Genomic DNA, 17,877 nt, shown 5'->3' on the forward strand with positions numbered 1-17,877 from the left:
CGGTGGTCGGTGACAAGGCCCTGGCCCTTCAGCTTTGCAGAAAAGATTTCCCACAAAGAGAGTAATGACAGTAATGAATTAAGTGAAATGTGTACTAGTAGGAAGAAGAGTATAGTACGTGTGGATAGATGCATGGGCACACTCAGAGTCACACCCTCATGGCAGTCTGAATCACTATTATGGGGCATTTGTTCCAAGTTTCCTTTGGCCAGTCATTTTGATTTGCCTGGTTCTGAGTCTGTATTTGGTATATCTCGGGATCCTCCCATGTGCGTGCGCATCTCAGTCTAGATGGATTCCCCTGCAGAGGCCTATGGGTAGACTTAACATCACTCCCCTTTTGACCTCCAAGGAGCTTTCTAGTCAGGAAGGTCTCCTTAGTTTCAAGAATGAGAAATGTGTGCTATCTTATCTTTATATGGGCAGGGCTCAGCCTTCTCTCTTTGTCCTGCTTATTGTCCTGCATATTGGTATTTTGGAGTTCCTGTCCGCAGGGAATAAACTCTTAATTGCTCACCCTGGGTGGGGGTGGGGGGTCTACCTCCTGCCTCAAGCCCAGTGTGAAACAGCGCTCTGAGCACAAGGACTGCCTGGGAGGGGAGCATCCCCCTGATGTGATTTCTGATCGTGTGGGAGAGAGGAGTCACACCAGTCATTTCCACAGAGAGAAATTAATGTAGAGAATTGTTAGGCAGGTATAAAATAGCTGACTCAGTCACCACGTGCTCAAGAACAGCCCTGAGGTTTCTGTTACAGAGATGGCAGTTTTCAGATGGACCTTCTTCTTTAGAGCTGGGAAGTAAAGGGAAGTGGCTGGAAGCATTAAGAGTGAGAATCCTGTGGGCTGAGACCTAGAACTCTGAGGAGAGGTACTGCTCAGCTGGCGCCAGGGGTACCATGAGACTGATTTTGCAAGTGTTCAAAAAACACTGCAGACCAGATCCAGCTACTGCAATGGCTGGGCACTGCCAGACCCAAGGAAAGAGGCGTTGCTGTTTGTCAGGTGGCTTCACAGGTACTGTATGTGCCCAGAAAGCCACTAGGAAGGAGCGAGGCCCCTCTCTCTCCACCTCTGAGGTCCCCTCCGAGGCCACAGTAGGAGCCCCTGACGGGGGGCAGGGGCTACAGCTGAGATGCGCTGGCAGTGCCTGGCCCAGCATCACAGAGCACAGCAGAGACATAGGGGGAGCTGAGAGAACCAGTGGGGACAGGAGGAATGTGTGCCCTGTGCAGGGAGGGAGCAGCATGCTTGCACTCTGATTTGATGGCTCACCAGGATTCTAGTGAAAAGTTCACTGCCAGTCTAGACATAGTACATGTCTGGACATATGCCCTGGGCATAGCCCCATCCCCCTGAGGAGCTCAGGGGGAGCCTCCATCAGTCCACTTCTCTCATCAGTCCATTCCTCTGTGAACAAGCCAGGATTCCCCCTTTCCAGAGTTGGGGGACAGAGGGCAGAGGGTCAAGGAGCACCTTTACCCCATGACATTCCTCCCTGGCTCTCTCCACAGCTCATCAGTGATGGCAGTGTGGTCTGTGCTGAAGCGCTCTGGGACCATGTCACCATGGATGACCAGGAACTGGGCTTCAAAGCTGGAGATGTCATCGAAGTGATGGATGCTACCAACAGAGAGTGGTGGTGGGGCCGTGTCGCTGACAGCGAGGGCTGGTTTCCAGCTAACTTTGTGCGGGTATGGCACTGGCCCAGGCTTTTCCTAGACCTGAGAAGAGCTGACAGCTGGCTCTGAAACACAAGCTTGAATCTGCTTTGGGGTCTGAGGTGCTGGATATGGATGTCTCACTCATGCGCGGGACTGCAGGCTCAGGGCTGGGTGAGCTTCCCAGGAAGCCCAGCCTGGGAATTGAGACACAGCCTTCCTCTTGTGCCACCACCAACTGCAACCTTACCCCTGCCCTCTCTCCAGGAGTCCTCAGTGACCAAAGAATGGGTCAGAAACGATGGGTCCCTCTGGGGGCAGAGGGTCTGCATGTTAGAATACCACTGCCACAGGCAGATGGGCCTCCCAGGATTTCCAGAGTGCTGTGCAGACCATCTGCACAGATCCTCTCAGTTCTAACTTTCACAACAGTCCTGGAATTTGGGAACTGTCTCTACACCTAGGGAACTGAGGCCAGGACAAGCTAAGTCTTTAACCCAAGAGATCACAGGGAGCAAACCCAGACCTAAGGCAGCCTTTGGTCTCCAGGGAAGGAATCCTGGTGAAGCCTCCAAAAGGTCAGGCAGAGGGTAGTGGGGAGGGGAGGGGAGGCCCCATGCCCTGAGGTTCGTTGCTTCTCTTGCCCCAAACCTCCTGGATTAACAGCCCTCTCTGCCCCCTGAGCCTTTCCTAGTTATAGTCTCAGAGCCAGCAAGGCCACATCACCTGTCCACTTGCTTCACAGCCCCCAGTAGGCCCAGTATGAGCAGGTGCTGGTTCAGAACCCCGGTAGTGATCATCTACACCATCCTAACCTCTGTGCCTGGCAAAGCCAAATGTAAGGGAGAAAATGGGAACCGGGTGCCTTCGGACCTGCCTTCCCCTGTCCCTCTGGGCATTACTCAGGTGATGAGGGAGCTTCCTGCCCCTGTGATGCTATGAGTCCTCCGAGTGTCAGTTGCCTGCCATCAGCGTGTGGGATGCTGGGTGCTGACCCTGGGGGACTCTGACTGGTGGTGATGCCTGCAGCTGCGAGTGAACCAGGACGAGCCTGCAGACGAGGAGGCGCTGCGGCCTGGGTACCAAGGAACTGAGGACAGCGGGGGCACTGAGGCACAGGGCAGCAAGGACCAGATGCGGACCAACGTCATCAACGAGATCCTCAGCAGTGAGCGAGACTACATCAAGCACCTGCGGGACATCTGCGAGGTGAGGCTGTAGGCAGGTGGGCTGGCGGGGGCAGGGGGGCCCGGAGGGAAGCCTGACCACCTGCATCCCCAGGGCTACCTCAGGCAGTGTCGCAGGCGTGCAGACATGTTCAGCGAGGAGCAGCTGCGCACCATCTTCGGGAACATCGAGGACATATACAGGTGCCAGAAGGCCTTTGTGAAGGCACTGGAGGAGAAGTTCAACTGGGAGCGTCCCCACCTGAGCGAGCTGGGCGCCTGCTTCCTGGAGCACGTGAGCACACTGGCCCCGGGCCCCAGGCCCCAAGCCCTCCCCAGGCAGTAGCCCCTGCTCTGCCCATCTCTGCTGCGGGCTCTCCCTACCCCACCACCCCTGGCCCCAACTGCCCTGTCCCTTCTACTCTGTTTTAGAAGTGTCACCACTTCTGGGGGTCAGGGTGGGGTGAGGCCCAAGGAAGAGAATGCTCCTTGGAGCAGGAGGGCCTAGGCTTTGGCCCTGAAAGGAACTGCCTGGGGCAGAGGCAGGCTGGGCATCCTAAGGACATTCCTAGAAAATTCTGGGGTTCCTCACACAGTAAGCACACTGGAATTTGGGTTGAAGTAATTCTTTCCACCCTAAATGCCGGTTGACCTTTAGCCAAGGTTCATTGGACTGGTCTGGGCTAGATGGACTCATTTTTATCCGTCTCCTGTGGCAGTCACACGAGGTTGAGCAGAAGATGCCTTGCCCAGCCCACCAAGGACAACCCGTGTTCCTTTCTGGCTGCTAGCAGTGGGGGGTGGGGAGGCCCTGCCACCTCTTGCCAGTGGCAGGTGGAGAGCTGAGGAGGGAGACCTCAGGAGCAGGTGGTGTGTCTGGGCACCTGAGCGACTGTGGGACTTGGGTCCATTTATCAACAGGCAATGGCAACCCACTCCAGTACTCTTGCCTGGAAAATCCCATGGACGGAGGAGCCTGGTAGGCTGCAGTCCATGGGGTCGCTAGGAGTCGGACACGACTGAGCGACTTCACTTTCACTTTTCACTTTCATGCACTGGAGAAGGAAATGGCAATCCACTCCAGTATTCTTGCCTGGAGAATCTCAGGGACAGGGGAGCCTGGTGGGCTGCCCTCTAGGGGTTGCTCAGAGTCGGACACGACTGAAGCGACTTAGCAGCAGCAGCAGCATCAACAGGCAGAGTGTGACAGGGAAATGGGAACTAGGGCAGATCTAACAAGGCATGCTATCAGCATTACCCAGTGTGACCATCATGGCGACCTGTCAGGCAGCCAGCTGCTGCTACCCTCCTTTCCCACCTAAGTTCACGAAGTCCTAGGCTGCTAAATGCCAGACCCGGTCTCCTTCTGGCTCCAGGTAGATGAAAGATACACACAAAAACAGATACAGTGAGTCTCCCATACAACACACATGCAACATGGATATGTCTGTGTCACGTGGTGTTGAAAAAAGAAGTTGACAGTGGCTGTCTTCAGATGTGAAGCCACAGCTTTGTAAGGAAGAAACAGAACACTGGGCTGAGAAGAAAGACAGCCTGGGAGGCATAGCCATTGGCCCTGGCACCCATTTCATCCCAATCTCCCTCTCTCTCCTTTTTGGCCTTTCTTATTAGTATCATTGATTTCACCCCAGAACCTGGCATACTGTCAAAATATCTGCTGAGAGCCCAGGAGAGAAAGCCAAGTGGCAACAGGCACATCTGTACCTGAGTTTTCTAGGGTCTTCCATGTCCCTGGGCATGATTCTGCATAGCTTGTGCCCAAAGAAGCAGGTAGACAGAGCCTGAATCCCCTGCACTCTCTCCCACCCCTTTCCCAACACTGCCCATGGCCTGGGGGAGCAGGAGACTGTCTTCTCACCCTGAGCTGTGCCTGCAGCAAGCAGACTTCCAGATCTACTCAGAGTACTGCAACAACCACCCCAATGCCTGCGTGGAGCTCTCACGCCTCACCAAGCTCAGCAAGTATGTGTACTTCTTCGAGGCCTGCCGGCTGCTACAGAAGATGATTGACATCTCCCTGGATGGCTTCCTGCTGACGCCCGTGCAGAAGATCTGCAAGTACCCTCTACAACTGGCAGAGCTGCTCAAGTACACACACCCCCAGCACAGGTAGGAGGGTGCTGTGGGAGAGGGTTGGCTCTCCAGGCCTTGGGTCAGCCCATTTGTTGAGGCTCCTATTGTGCTGGGCAATGCTGCAGGCATTGGGGCAACAGCACAGGCTTAAAATATATAACAATCCCTGCCTTCACAAGCTATCCTTGAAGTGAAGGAAGAGGGCATGAATAGGATATAAAGTTCTGCTCTGTGCCTCGTTTATGGAGAAGGTGGGAGTGTGCACTTGGCAAGTGGAGAAATGGCCCTGGGGCACAGCCCTAGAGGGAAGCGGCTCCACAGGGGGCCCCAGGATGTTCCTAGCCCCTCTCTGCTCTTGATCCAGTAAGCCCTCTGCCATCTCTTTTTGGCCCCAGGGATTTCAAGGACGTGGAAGCTGCCTTACATGCCATGAAGAACGTGGCCCAGCTCATCAATGAACGGAAACGGAGACTTGAAAACATTGACAAGATTGCTCAGTGGCAAAGCTCTATAGAGGACTGGGAGGTAAGGACCCAATACCCCAGAAAATACCAAAGGGCTTGGCCCTGGCATGAAAACCATGCTTGCCCCTGAGAAATCTTCAGAGGGAGCTGAAGCAGGGGGCCATGCTCCTGGGAACCAGCAAACAGGCTGGTGTCAGGAGGGAGAGCTGGGCCTCTGCTGGGCCAGCTGGGCCCATCCCCAAGCACCAAGCCTCAGGCGCTGCTCCCAGAGGAGGCTTGCTGGCCTCCTTCCTGGTGAAGAGCTCAGGACACGTGTAATATGCCACATGCTCCTCCCAGGGTGCAACCAACCAGCCTCCAGGGACAGGCTGGGCCCCCGAGTTTGAGTTTGAGTCAACTACTGGAGTTCTCAACAGAAGTGGTCAGGTTTGCCACAGCATGACCAGAAACAGATTCCCACCGGTCAGAGCCTCTTGGTTCTGTGTTCCTGGCATACACAATCCCCTTGTGTGGGCCAGTCTCACCTTTTAGGGCAGCATGGAGGCCTGAATTAATGATGACGTTCCTGGCCTGTTCTCTCCACTCTCACTCACCAACCAAAAAATCTATGAAAAAACAGATTCACAGGCCCCACCCTAGAAATATGGAATTAGAATCCCTGGGATTCTGAGTGCTGAGTGCTATGGTTTATGTTTTGTATTCAGTGTTTGGGTTTTGCTTTCCTGATGATTGGTTCTGAGGCCCAGCCCTGGCTAAAGATCCCCACAAACTCACTTATCCAAAACTGAATGGCTGCCAACAACACCTGGCTGTGATTTGCATTTTCCTGGAGGGACCAGACATGGTACAGCTTCATCTGAAATTGTAATGTCTGATGATGGGACATCAGGTACACTGAGCTGGAAGAAGACCTCCTTAACCTCTTTTAAAAGACTGGCCTTAGAAGTGACTTTCAGCCAAGTTTAATTATTCTCTAAGAGCAGCGCTGTCCAATCAAAGTACCATGTGAACCACAACAGGGAATTTTATATGTGCAAGTGGCGTAGTTGGTAAAGAATCTGCTTGCCAATGCAGGAGACACAAGAGATGTGGGTTCGATGCCTGGGTTGGGAAGATCCCTTGGAGGAGGAAGTGGCAACCCATTCTAGTATTCTTGCCTGGAAAATTCCATGGACAAAAGGAGCCTGGTGGGCTACAGTCTATGGGGTTGCAAAGAGTCAGACATGACTGAGAGCATGTGCGCACATACAGACATCTTAAAAGTGAAAAAAAAAAAAACAGGTGAAACTAACAATGTTTTGTTTAACTCAACATATCTAAAATATCAATTCAACATGTAATCAACATATAAAATGTCATTGGTGAAATAGCCACAGTCTTTATTTCATACTAAGTCTTCAAAATCAGAGTATCTTTTATTTTGATGACATCTCGATAGGGATCAGCCACAATGCAAATATGCCACTGGCTGCTGTAGGGCCTCACTTAGCAGAGACAACAACTTATAGGCCAAACCACCTTTTTATAAGCCAAACCACCACATTTTTCCCCCCAAGTTCCTTGGGCTTCAAGAGCAACCCCTCTGTGGTCTGCTGCAGGCCCTGGCCCAGTGGGGGCCACGGCAGACAAGACCGACAATGACCACACCAACTCAGCAAGAGGCAGGACACAGAGCCCAGCAGAGCCTTGCTCTAAGCCCAGGATGGGGCACTCAGCTCACGGCTCCCCTTGGGTTCCCCAGGGGGAAGATCTCCTGGTCAGGAGCTCGGAACTCATCCACTCTGGGGAGCTGACCCGTGTTACACAGCCACAAGCCAAGAGCCAGCAGAGAATGTTTTTTCTCTTTGACCACCAGCTAATCTACTGTAAGAAGGTACCAGTCACTCTTCCCTGCTGGATGGGGCTGTTAAGAGCAGCTGTGGAGGGAGTGAGGCTGAGGGCTGGAAGCAGCTGCCCCGAGAAAATGAGCCGCTTACAAGCGATTCCTCTCTCCCCGGGGCCCTGTGTACAGGAGGCCCTTCCCTGGTCAGGCCCTTTGGGCCAAAGTCGGGGGAGGGAGGTCTCTACAGAGGGAGCATAGTGCCCCAGGGGCCAGAGGGTGACCCTCACAGTCCGACCAGTGCCCAGTGCTGTTGAGAACACCCTCCTTGCTGATAAACCCCTGTTTGGGCCTCAAGCTAACTCTTCTCTGCCTGCAAAGCTCAGCTTCCCCTCCCCAATGCTGGATCTTCTGTTCCAGCTGCCTTCAGGCATTCTCTTTGCTGCTGGCTTGTACTCCCTCTTGAAAACTGGCCCAAGTGGCTGGGCAGCCCTGCTGAGCACTGGCTCTGGCCTGGCCCTTGTAGACTGGTGCTTTTCTCTGCTGTGCAGTGTGGGTCCTGCCTGCTGTCTGTTTCCATGGCTGCCTCCCCCATGAGACTATGAGTGTTCAGAGAACCCCAGGCCACTGAGTAACTGTTAACTGAAATAGTGGCTCCTAGCCATGGTTTCAGCTCGTGGCTGTGGGCCGAGCCAGGCTTGTCGTCTCTCCTGAGAGAACTTTCTGCCAGGAAGGTGGGTGATAGCCCACTGGCCCTTCCAGTCTCAGGGCAGAAAATGAGGCAGGGCCTTAGATGTGGTCAGGAGAGTGGTTTAGGCCAAGGGGCTGGGCAAGTAAGCGGGCCAGGGGCTCACAGTGTCTCTGGCAGGACCTTCTCCGCCGGGATGTGCTCTACTATAAGGGCCGAGTGGACATGGACAGCCTGGAGGTGGTGGACTTGGAGGACGGGAAGGATAGAGAGCTCCACGTGAGCATCAGGAACGCCTTCCGGCTGCACTGCGGCCCCTCGGGCGAGAGCCACCTGCTGTGTGCCAAGAAGCCTGAGCAGAAGCAGCGCTGGCTCAAGGCCTTTGCCAGGGAGCGGGAGCAGGTGCGGCTGGACCAGGAGACAGGTGCGAGACCCCACTTGGCCTTGCTCCACATGAGGGCCCGCCTGGCATTTTTTGCATCCTGGGTGCAGGGAAGTCGACATGATCTTGCAACTGAGAGGCAGGTCTCACACTGGGAAAACCTCAGGGTTTGGTGAGGTTCTGGGACGTCTTGGTTGCAACCCTCAGTGTGGGTCTGCATGCCTGTTGAGGGTCGCTCCCCCGACATGCTCACATGCACACACTCTAGAGGGCGTGGCCTCTGCCCCGTTGGAGTGGGGGGTGGACACTGGCCTCCAGAAGCCTCCCCCTACCCCACATAAGCATGGCATCCCCCCACTGCATCCCCTCCTGTCCTTGGTCCCCCTGCCATCACAGTAGGCAGTGACCAGATCAGTCCTCAATCTGGCCAAGAGCATCCCCTAGAATGCCAAGAAGGGACAGTAGCCACCAGGCACGCTGGTGAGCGGGTCAGGCTGAGTCAGGGGGCAGGGCAAGGGAGGCCCCCGAGAAGCTCCTCACAGCATCTCCTCTGCCTGGGTGGACAAAGCCAGCTGGTGAGGCAGGTTGGCGAGTCCCTGCAACCTGCTGGGCCCCCAGGCACTGTGGGCAGGGCAGGGCACACACAAATTATGCTGGTGCTAGAATAAGAGGACCGTGGGCCGGGGAAATGGGAAGGCAGTTGTGTTCTCACCGGGAAGCGGGTGTCTCATTTGTGGCCCCCTCCCAGGATTCTCCATTACCCAGCTGCAGAGGAAGCAGGCCATGCTGAACGCCAGCAAGCAACAGGCCATCGGGAAGCCCAAAGGTAAGTGGGTGATTGTTCCACCTCCACCCACAGCAGCTCAGCCCAAAGCAGGGCCAACACCTGGGTCTTCAGAGGTGCCCACTGCCCTTTACAGGTGGGTGTTCCCAAAAGTTGGTTGTGAGGGACCACTGATGAGGAAGCCTGCATAGTGTAGGTACTTGGTGGATATTCCTGCTCTCCATCCCCTCGGACCCCCATGGGCAGCACCATTAGTGCCAGTGCTCTTTCCCAGGCAGGACTGCTTCCTGGCAGCCAGCCTAGCTGAGGAGCTAACAGCCCATTCCCACAGACATCACCATGAGAGCAACTCCAAGCCCCACACCTTCCAGTCCCTGCTGGTCATCCACCTGCAGGCCACGGAGGGCAGCCCAGGCCCTTGGATGTGGACAACCCCAGGGGAAGCAAAGGTGGATGTCTGAAGCAACCTGGGGATGGCCCATTCCACCCCTACAGGCTCTGCCCTGTCCCGCCTAACTCCTGAGGCATCTCTGACCCCGACTCTTCCCCTGCCAGCCCTTGGCCGACCCTACTACCTGGCACGCCAGAAGCATCCGGTGCTCCCCACCAGCCTGCCTCAGCAACAGGTCCTGGTGCTGGCAGAGCCCAAGCGAAAGCCATCCACCTTCTGGCACAGCATCAGCCGGCTGGCACCCTTCCGCAAGTGAGCCTGTGCCCCACTAGTGGCACCATCTGGACCTGCCTTGCCGGTGGGCCTCCAGCTCTTCCTACCCGAGGCTCACCGCACCCAGCCCGCTGTCTCTTCTGCAAACTGCAAGTTAGCAGGGCTGAGTATGGGATCCGCTCAGTGCCCTCATTCTCCGTTTCCTCCCTACTACTGGGGTGCTGAAGAAGTTGGCTGGAGAGGCAGACCCCCAGCACGTGAACCTCCCACCACCCTCCAGGCCTGTGCAGGGCTTCCTGGGAGCCACAGCTCAGAACCACCCAACAGGCCAGCGCGTGTGGGAATGGCCGCTTTGGACCCTCTTCTTTGCACATCTAATCATCCGTCCTGCTCCTGTTTTCTCTGGGCAGATCGCCTCTGCCTTCAGTCACCTGCAGAGCCAGGTTGTGTACCTCTCTGCCCTGCTGTTCTCTTTACAGGCCCCTAGCTGGTGGGCCAGGCAGCCTGCATCCCTGGTGGGTAGGAACCAGGAATTCTGGGCACAAAAACATCTGGCCCAGAGCCCACCTGTTATTTCCTCCCAGTCCCTCTGTAGACACTCCTGGTTGCTGGACACCCTCTCTTCACTTGTGATGTGTTTGTTTATAGTGGAAAGAAAACAGAACCGTAGTCAACTGAACACTTCTGTCAGGATTTGTAACCAGTCCATCTGCAGCTGTGGGATGATTCCATAACCTGGTTCCAGTTAGGATTTTGTTGTTCAATTCCAACAACAGAGAATTGTTAGTGACACAGAAAGATTGCCTTACCCTAAGTGAGTGTGAGAAGCCATAAGGACTAAATTCTGTGGCCCAGCACCCAGGACTGGCCCACCCAGAAGCTGGTGGGCACGTAGGTTAGAAGGAAGCCCACATCCCATGGAGGAGGGGCACCGAAGAGTGTGGCCAGGGCCTGGCATGGGGCAGAGCACAGAGCTGCCCCTGTGGCCTATGGGAGTTCAGCAGCATGTACAGTCACTCTTGCACTATACCTTCTCCAAGCAGAAACCACATTTAATTTCATAAAGAAACCTGTGAAAAATAACCTGGCTGCCAGCCCTTGTTTTCTGTTGGTGTCTCCATTTTCTCCTCCCCTCCCGTTACCTTTCCACTTCAAGCCTTTGTTTAGACTAAAGGAATAAGCCAGGCCTCCGAGGCTTTGGTGGAGAGCAGCTCAGTGGTTCAGAGGCTCAGGGAAACTAGGAGCTGTCTCAGCACCTCTGTCCCCAGCTGCTTCTAGAATCTCTGTTTAGCTGAAGTTATCAGCAATGTGAGTTTGGAGGACATGCAGTCTGAAACCTTTCTGGGTCTGAGTGTTCCCTTTGGTGGAATGGGGAAGGAGGTGTCTTCTCCAGGAGGACTGAGGCTACAGGAACAGAGGGTGGCTTCCCTCCCCTTCCCCACAACCCGCTGCCTTCACACCTGTACATACTGCAAAGGTCACTGGGGCTGAGCCTGAAACCCCTGGGTTTTCTAAGGTGAGAGACGCTACACCACCTCCCATCCAGGCCAAGCCACCTGGAGGCAAAACCTATAGGGAAAAAGCATGAAAATCACAATATGCAACACAAGTCAATCTTTATTGAAAACTGCAGTATTAATACATAACAATTTACAATAAACGTGCTTTTAAGAATTTTAAATCTGAGCTCATCTACTCATCATATTGCATAAAAAATTAAAATAGTAAGAATTTACACATAATGGAATTGGCTCAGGATGGATGTTCCATTCCTATGTATTGATTGACACCTTAGTTCAATGCAAAGGCAGGGGGTGCCTTTAACACTGGAAGACAATGCTGACTTAAGTTTTTAAAAAGTACTAAGAGAATGGTCTAAAAAAACAGTATTCAAAAATCATTAAAAAAAAAAAACAACAAAAAAACCGTTTCCTAGTCAGTAACAGTGGCTCCCTTGGGTCTCTCTTGAGTGGCCATCACAGCAACCCCCCCAGGACACAGGAGAGCTGGCCTTCTACTAACCACTGGTCTGCATGAGGACCTACAGGAGACTCCAACAGGGCTCAAGAGGCCAAGGTAAGACACTTATCATCTCCATCCTGGAAGCACACCCTTCCAGTGCTCACGGCAGGCTCCCTGGACAGAGGTGCCAGACTTTCCTGTCTCTGTCCCAAGCGACTTGAGGCTGGTCCTGGGGATTCAAATAAGATTACACCAGAAGGGTAGGAAAAGAGACAAATCCTCTGAAACATCAACTCTGCAACTTTCTACCTGAAAAGATCAGACCCTCCTCTGCAGCATGTCATCTGCAGGCTCCTTTCAGAAAACTCAGGCTGAGTATTAAACAGCTCAGGAGAAAAATACATGCCAACATTTGAAATGTGGTAGAGAGGAGAGTCACGCAGGCCGCCCTTCCCCTATGCCAACCACTCCTGTCTAAAGACACACCCCCTCCTTAGAAAGCACCAAGAGAAGAACCAGAAGCTGTCCCCCACCTCAAGCCCCACATCCTGAAGCCTGCCCTTGCATGGCCAGAGGATGTCAGACAGGTGTCCTGTCCTGTCTGGGAGATGCCCAGGCTGGCAAGAACTGGGGCGTCCAGCCGTTAGCTGCCAAATAGGGAGAAGGTCACCCAACTGGTCAGAGTAATACTGTTTCCATATGTCTGCCAAGTTCAGGTGAAGAAGTCTGGGTCTCCTTCTTAAAAAGCAGGCCCCAACATGGATGCATCCAGTGTCAGCTATCCTCTCACCACCCTCTGGCAGGACAGCACTGTGAGACAGGCAAGCCCCCAAATCCTCTTCCCGTGTGTGAAGTGCCAATGCCAGCGGAGGGAGAGGCACTGCAAGCCCAGTCTGGGAGGTGGGGCACTCACTGACCAGGTTCCCAGCCCAAGGCTCAGGACCACTCTTGGCTCCTATAAAGACTACATTTGCATAAGCACTCAAGAAACAGAGTCACATAATATAACTGGAAGGCCTAGTAACCAAACCAACACAAATATTCAGAGAAGACTGAACACAAGAGACATAAAAGATCCTGGAAGCGCCTCTGTGCTTGTTACCATGAGTAGCCCTGGCCCTGATGTTGGCTGCACTCCTCAGAGATAGCAAGCTGATGGGACCATCACTCATCGTAAAATGTTCAGTCACCTGGCCCAGATCCAAACAAGAGAAACTTACCTCCTAAACCGTAGAGGAGGGCTGTAGAACAAAATTTTTAAAAAATACCCATGATGGTATCTGTTTACAGAATTAATTCCTTTACTCGCCTGTCTCAATTTCTAAAATAACTGTAATTTAGCTGACAGACTCTCAAATTAAGAATGTCACATACGAAAAATGCAAAATTTCTCTGAACATTCTACTATTGTGCTTAGGATATCAAATTATTCATTTTATAACAGAAGCTCTATTCCTTAATTTTACTGGAACTAAATGCTGCTAAAATTACAACATATGATAGTTTTGTTACTATTCATTATGTCCAGATTCTCACCTGCTAGACATGCTCTACCTTTCATATTTGATAACTGATGCCCTGAAAGTTTCAAAATTGAAAAGATTTCCACACATAGGTATTCCATAATGCAAAAGTATTTGATGAAGTTTCCCAGCTCAACCTCACAAAAGGGAAGTAAGATTTTTTAGAAGTTACAGGGGACAAAGTATTTATAAGTTGATGTAAATGGGGAGAAAACACAACCCACTCTTTTTTTTCTCTTAAAAACACCATTTAATTCAGTGCTCATGAAAACACTCACCCTGTGTGTGTGTCTCAGACAATCCTGGAGAAACCGCCTATGTAACTTCTCATAACTTCCTCCTGAATTCAAATGACTCTAACCCTTACAGGCAGTGTGTGTGTGTGTGTGTGTGTGTGTGTGTACACAGGCGCTGTGTGTGTGTGTGTGTGTGACAAAGCGCGCGTGCAAGAGTGAGAGAGAAAGACTGGGACTTTTTTAAAAAGTTACACAAAACTCACTTACTACACCAAACTGGGGAGACCTACTTCTCTGCTACTCGATCAGTTCAGCCCCGGAACCATTAGAACATTACCAACCACCCACTAAACAGACAGAATAACCAACAAAGAGTTGAAGTGGACATGGTGTGCCTGGGGTAAATAACTGCTACACACACAGACACACACAAACACATACATACAAAGGTGGGTTAAGTGCTCTCCAATTTAAAGTACTTATCAGTAAACATACTATGTTACAGACAGTAGAAATAAATCTTCTGTTTACAATGATCCATGCAAAAATATTCCTAAACTTTTTATAAAATAAAATGTGAAAAAGAAAATTATGACGAATACTTACTATAGAAAATACGGTTACCAAAGGCTCAGCGGTCAGTTGTCCCACTCACCAACCAGGGCTGAATGCCATCCTAGTGCCAGAGCCCTGACCAGCTGCCAGAGCTGTAAGAAGAGTTAAGGCCCCCTCCCCAGCCAAGGCCCACAACACTCGAAACAATGATGGGGTGGAGCAGGGGCACCCCCACCCCCGACAGGCTGCTGAAAGGCAACAAACCCTCACCACCCCCACCCCCTCTGATTCCATCTGAGGACAGACAGACACACACAACCATCGATACAGGTTGGGCACATTTAAACAAACAAAAAAATCCTCTTGGCTTCTTATGTACAATATTCAGATTTTAAACACAAAATCCATTCTGTAATAACAGGCAAACATATTCTGACTGGCAAACATATTTCGGTGCTGCCTGGCCCTTTGCTGTCCACGCTTGCTTTGTACCAAGTATCCTCAACCACAAGAAGAGATGGTCGAAGGGGCTCTCAGACGACAGGCCACTCATTCCCCTCACACTGCCCACACCCATCTCCACAAGTCCCCTCCAAATGGTCTCAGGACAAGTCTCCATCAAGTGGGTGGGCCTAAAGACAGCCACAGCCCTGCCTCTCTACAAGAAATAATCAGTATCAAGTTTTGTTCCCTTTTAATAGTTCTTAAATGTACAGCTTTCTTCATAACACACAGTTGATATCTTTGCCCTTCTTTGTGGGAGGGAGAACAGCAATTCCTACATATGTTTTCAGGTGACTAAAACATTTCTCGGGAAAAAAAAATAGGAATGACTTTCCCTAAGCTAAATAAAGGAGAGGCCAATACCTCCTCCAAGTGTGGCTGTTTTTCACATATCTTCCATCCCAGGAAAATAGTTTAAGCTCTACTTAGGCCTTTTCCAATAAAGATATAGAAAACATCGTATCCATCTGTAAGTGATTTGTAACAAAAATTTAGATAGCATTTAGAGAAAATTGTTTTGCTGTTATATCACCTAACTGTACTGGCACCCTACTCTAATCTTTTATGGTAATCCCTAAGAACATCCACATCACACAGACCCTACAAGCCTAAATGGAAAGAAAGCCATTCACCTGACTGCACCCCAAGCAGTGCTGGGCCTTCCCACACTCTCCCCGTCCCTGCAACTCTCTCTCACTGTGGTCAGCGTGAAAGGAACAGATGGCTGGAAAGTCGAAGTCCATGTATCCAACTGGCAATCCACATCAACCCTAAAAGGCTGAAGAATCGTCGAAGAGATCTCAGATGCTATATGAAGAAATTCACTTTAACACTTATAACTTTAAGACTTTGCATACATTACAACAGTGCATTAGTGATACAAGTTGTAAAATACTTTTCCATTCATTTGGATTTTGCATATGATGGTTCTGCATCAGTCACTGCAGGTAGATTGAGCAAGCTTTGTTTTTGTGTTTTGTTTTTTTTTTTAACATGCATTCAACTAGATATGATTCAGAATAGATTAATACTCCCTTTTATCATTACAGTTAGCTAAAAAGTTGCCTGGCAGCCCACCAAACAGGATTTGCTGTAAGACGAACCCAAAGGGTCAGCAGGAGACTGAGGGTGCTGGGACCTGCTAGGCTGGCTGCAGTAGTGTTTAGCTAAGTGTTGAGAGCATTACGAAGAAAGTCCTGGTTGGAGGCACAAGGCCTGCAGCACCAGCTGTGGAACCTCCATGATGTGACTGCACAGCTCCATCCACAAACCTGAGGGTGGGAAGAAAGATGGACACACAGTCACACACAGCTCCTCTGGCACCACTGCTCTGAAAAGGAGCCACTTCAACTGGAGAAGGAGGAAATCCACTAAGACAAGAAAGGGCAACAGCAAAAGAGGTGACTGTGCCTGGTTTCCGAGAACTTCCAATTACAACTGGAATCCTACTTCCTGCAGGAGGCGGGCAGGAGACTAGAGCACAGCCCAGGTAGGGAACACAGTGCAGGGGTACACAGCAAGAACTCAAATGGTTTCCTCTTCCTTCCTTTCTTTGTAGAGTCCCAATAAAGACAAAAATTTTAATTGGCATTGCCTTCGAATCATCAGGTATCATTTTCCTTGTCACTGTTTTAATTGTCATAGATCTCCCATTCTCCACTTTAAAAAAATGGACTTTAGTCACAAAGCGAGGCCTGGGCTTCGTTGTTCACTTACGTTTGCAGGGCGATCACCACTGGGGGGGCACATAGCTGTAGGTGGGCGTTCCTGGGGCCCGATACGTGGGCACAGTGACAGGGTGGGGAGCGACAGGAGTTGGGGAGTGGGCAGTCAGCAGAGTACCTAGAGGGAACAGTAAGCATCTCAGTGGAGGGCAGCACTCCCCTTGCCCCAGTACCTCCAACAAAAAGTAAGCTCCTGCCCGACCCTCGTGGCAAGGAGAGAGGCAGACAGGAAGAGGGGATGGCCTTGACCCACAGTGCTCTCAGAACTCTTGATTATATACAAGTCAAGGCTGTATAAACACAGCAAGCTCACAGTGATAGCATGTTTGTAGAAGCCTTTGTGCCTCTCCTTCACACAAACACTGAATTATTTCTGCAGATGAGATGATAAAAACAAAACAAAAATTATTATTTGGTCTTAAAAAGGAAGGAGATTTGTCACATCCTACAGTATGTATGAACCTTGAGGACATTATGCTCAGTGAAATAAACCAGTCACAAAAGACAAACACTGCCTGAGTCCACTTATATGAGGTCCCTAGTGGAGTCAAATGGATAGTACAGGAAAGAGAATGGTGGTTGCCAGGGTCTGGAATAGAGGGAAAGGAGAGGTGTTTGATATATAGAGCTTCACTTCTGCAAGATGAAAAGCTCCAGAGATGTGATACAATAGTGTGGTAATACCACCAACCTCTACACTTGGAAATGGTTAAGATGGTAATAAGTAACTGGAAAGAAGGGAGGGAAGCAGGGAGACTCCTAACTATGTGAGCTTCTGAGTACCTTAAGCTAAGCTTACTTACCCTATGAATACAGAAAACTCTGCAGCTATCTGTGTTCACTTATAGCCAAGCACCACCTCAAACCTCACAGCTTCACCTGGCAGCTGTTCAACCTCCGGCTCCCTGCTTGCAACCACACCAGGGCCTGCCAACCCCTACCTCCGTGTGCCTCAAACACTTAGTTTCTATCTGTGCCAGACTCTCCTTTGCCTCTGGGGTAAGTGTGGGAAAACCAAATAAAATAAGAGACTCTGAGCAGAAACACACATGGTATCCTGAATCACATTCCTCTCTGACATCTTCCTTATGCTGAATTAAAGTCTACAAAAACAAAGAGGAAACAATGTATTTTTTTAAAAGTCGCAGCCATGGGCAATCCAGTGCATTGTGTGTACCTGGCCCCCCTGCACAGATAACTTACATTCCCACAGGAGGTAACCTCATTCCTAGACATTTAACCAAGCCCTCAAATGCTCCAAGGTTCCATGGAGACAGGCCCATCCAAGCCACGGATCTCTTCTCTCTGTGGTTTATTTTCCTGACCTAGAAGAAGCCTTGGGAAATAGTCTACATGTATGCCAAAGGATTTCTATAAGCAGCTCTTAGCTCTGTGAACAAGACTGGCTGTCTGCAATTCATGACAACATCCCCATTAAGACAACCTGGCCTGCACTGGTAGCCCACACTAAAGGGAAGGATAAAGAGGGTCAGCCCCCCAGATCACAAAATATCCCCCCTTCTGCTCAAGCTTTAATGTACTCACCATAGGGATCTGGTCACTCCTTGTCCCTGAGTTACAGCCAGGTAACTGAGTTCACCAAAAAGAGTGGCCCCATCAAATTTGGAGAGGGCTACCCAGTCGTGTCTATGG

At 51.1% G+C, this 17,877-nt stretch overlaps 2 protein-coding genes across 10 annotated transcripts in view; one reads left to right on the plus strand and one right to left on the minus strand.

Moving 5' to 3' along the window:
• The window catches only part of ARHGEF4 (Rho guanine nucleotide exchange factor 4), a 265,787-nt gene extending 254,984 nt beyond the window's left edge, over positions 1-10,803 (plus strand). For 4 of the 6 annotated variants that reach the window (XM_081583138.1, XM_081583139.1, XM_081583141.1 and 1 more), the window contains 9 exons: positions 1,513-1,692; positions 2,689-2,868; positions 2,941-3,120; positions 4,723-4,955; positions 5,315-5,444; positions 7,125-7,256; positions 8,071-8,314; positions 9,021-9,098; positions 9,612-9,848. In XM_081583138.1, the coding sequence (XP_081439264.1) occupies positions 1,513-1,692; positions 2,689-2,868; positions 2,941-3,120; positions 4,723-4,955; positions 5,315-5,444; positions 7,125-7,256; positions 8,071-8,314; positions 9,021-9,098; positions 9,612-9,763 (1,509 nt within the window). In that variant the 3' untranslated portion in view covers positions 9,764-9,848. Of the gene's footprint in view, positions 1-1,512; positions 1,693-2,688; positions 2,869-2,940; positions 3,121-4,722; positions 4,956-5,314; positions 5,445-7,124; positions 7,257-8,070; positions 8,315-9,020; positions 9,099-9,387; positions 9,506-9,551 lie in introns of all 6 variants that reach the window. The other 2 variants (XM_081583143.1, XM_081583144.1) reach the window with 2 other exon arrangements.
• Positions 10,804-11,319: 516 nt separating this feature from the next.
• Positions 11,320-17,877, minus strand: part of FAM168B (family with sequence similarity 168 member B) — a 39,679-nt gene continuing 33,121 nt past the window's right edge. For all 4 annotated transcript variants that reach the window (XM_081583148.1, XM_081583145.1, XM_081583146.1 and 1 more), the window contains 2 exons: positions 16,217-16,342; positions 11,320-15,771 (listed from right to left, as the gene is read on the minus strand). In XM_081583148.1, the coding sequence (XP_081439274.1) occupies positions 16,230-16,342 (113 nt within the window). In that variant the 3' untranslated portion in view covers positions 11,320-15,771; positions 16,217-16,229. The remainder of the gene's footprint in view (positions 15,772-16,216; positions 16,343-17,877) is intronic.

Source organism: Giraffa tippelskirchi, chromosome 3 (genome assembly GCF_054371585.1).
Source record: "Giraffa tippelskirchi isolate mGirTip1 chromosome 3, T2T-mGirTip1v1.2.pri, whole genome shotgun sequence".
Lineage (NCBI taxonomy): Eukaryota > Metazoa > Chordata > Mammalia > Artiodactyla > Giraffidae > Giraffa > Giraffa tippelskirchi.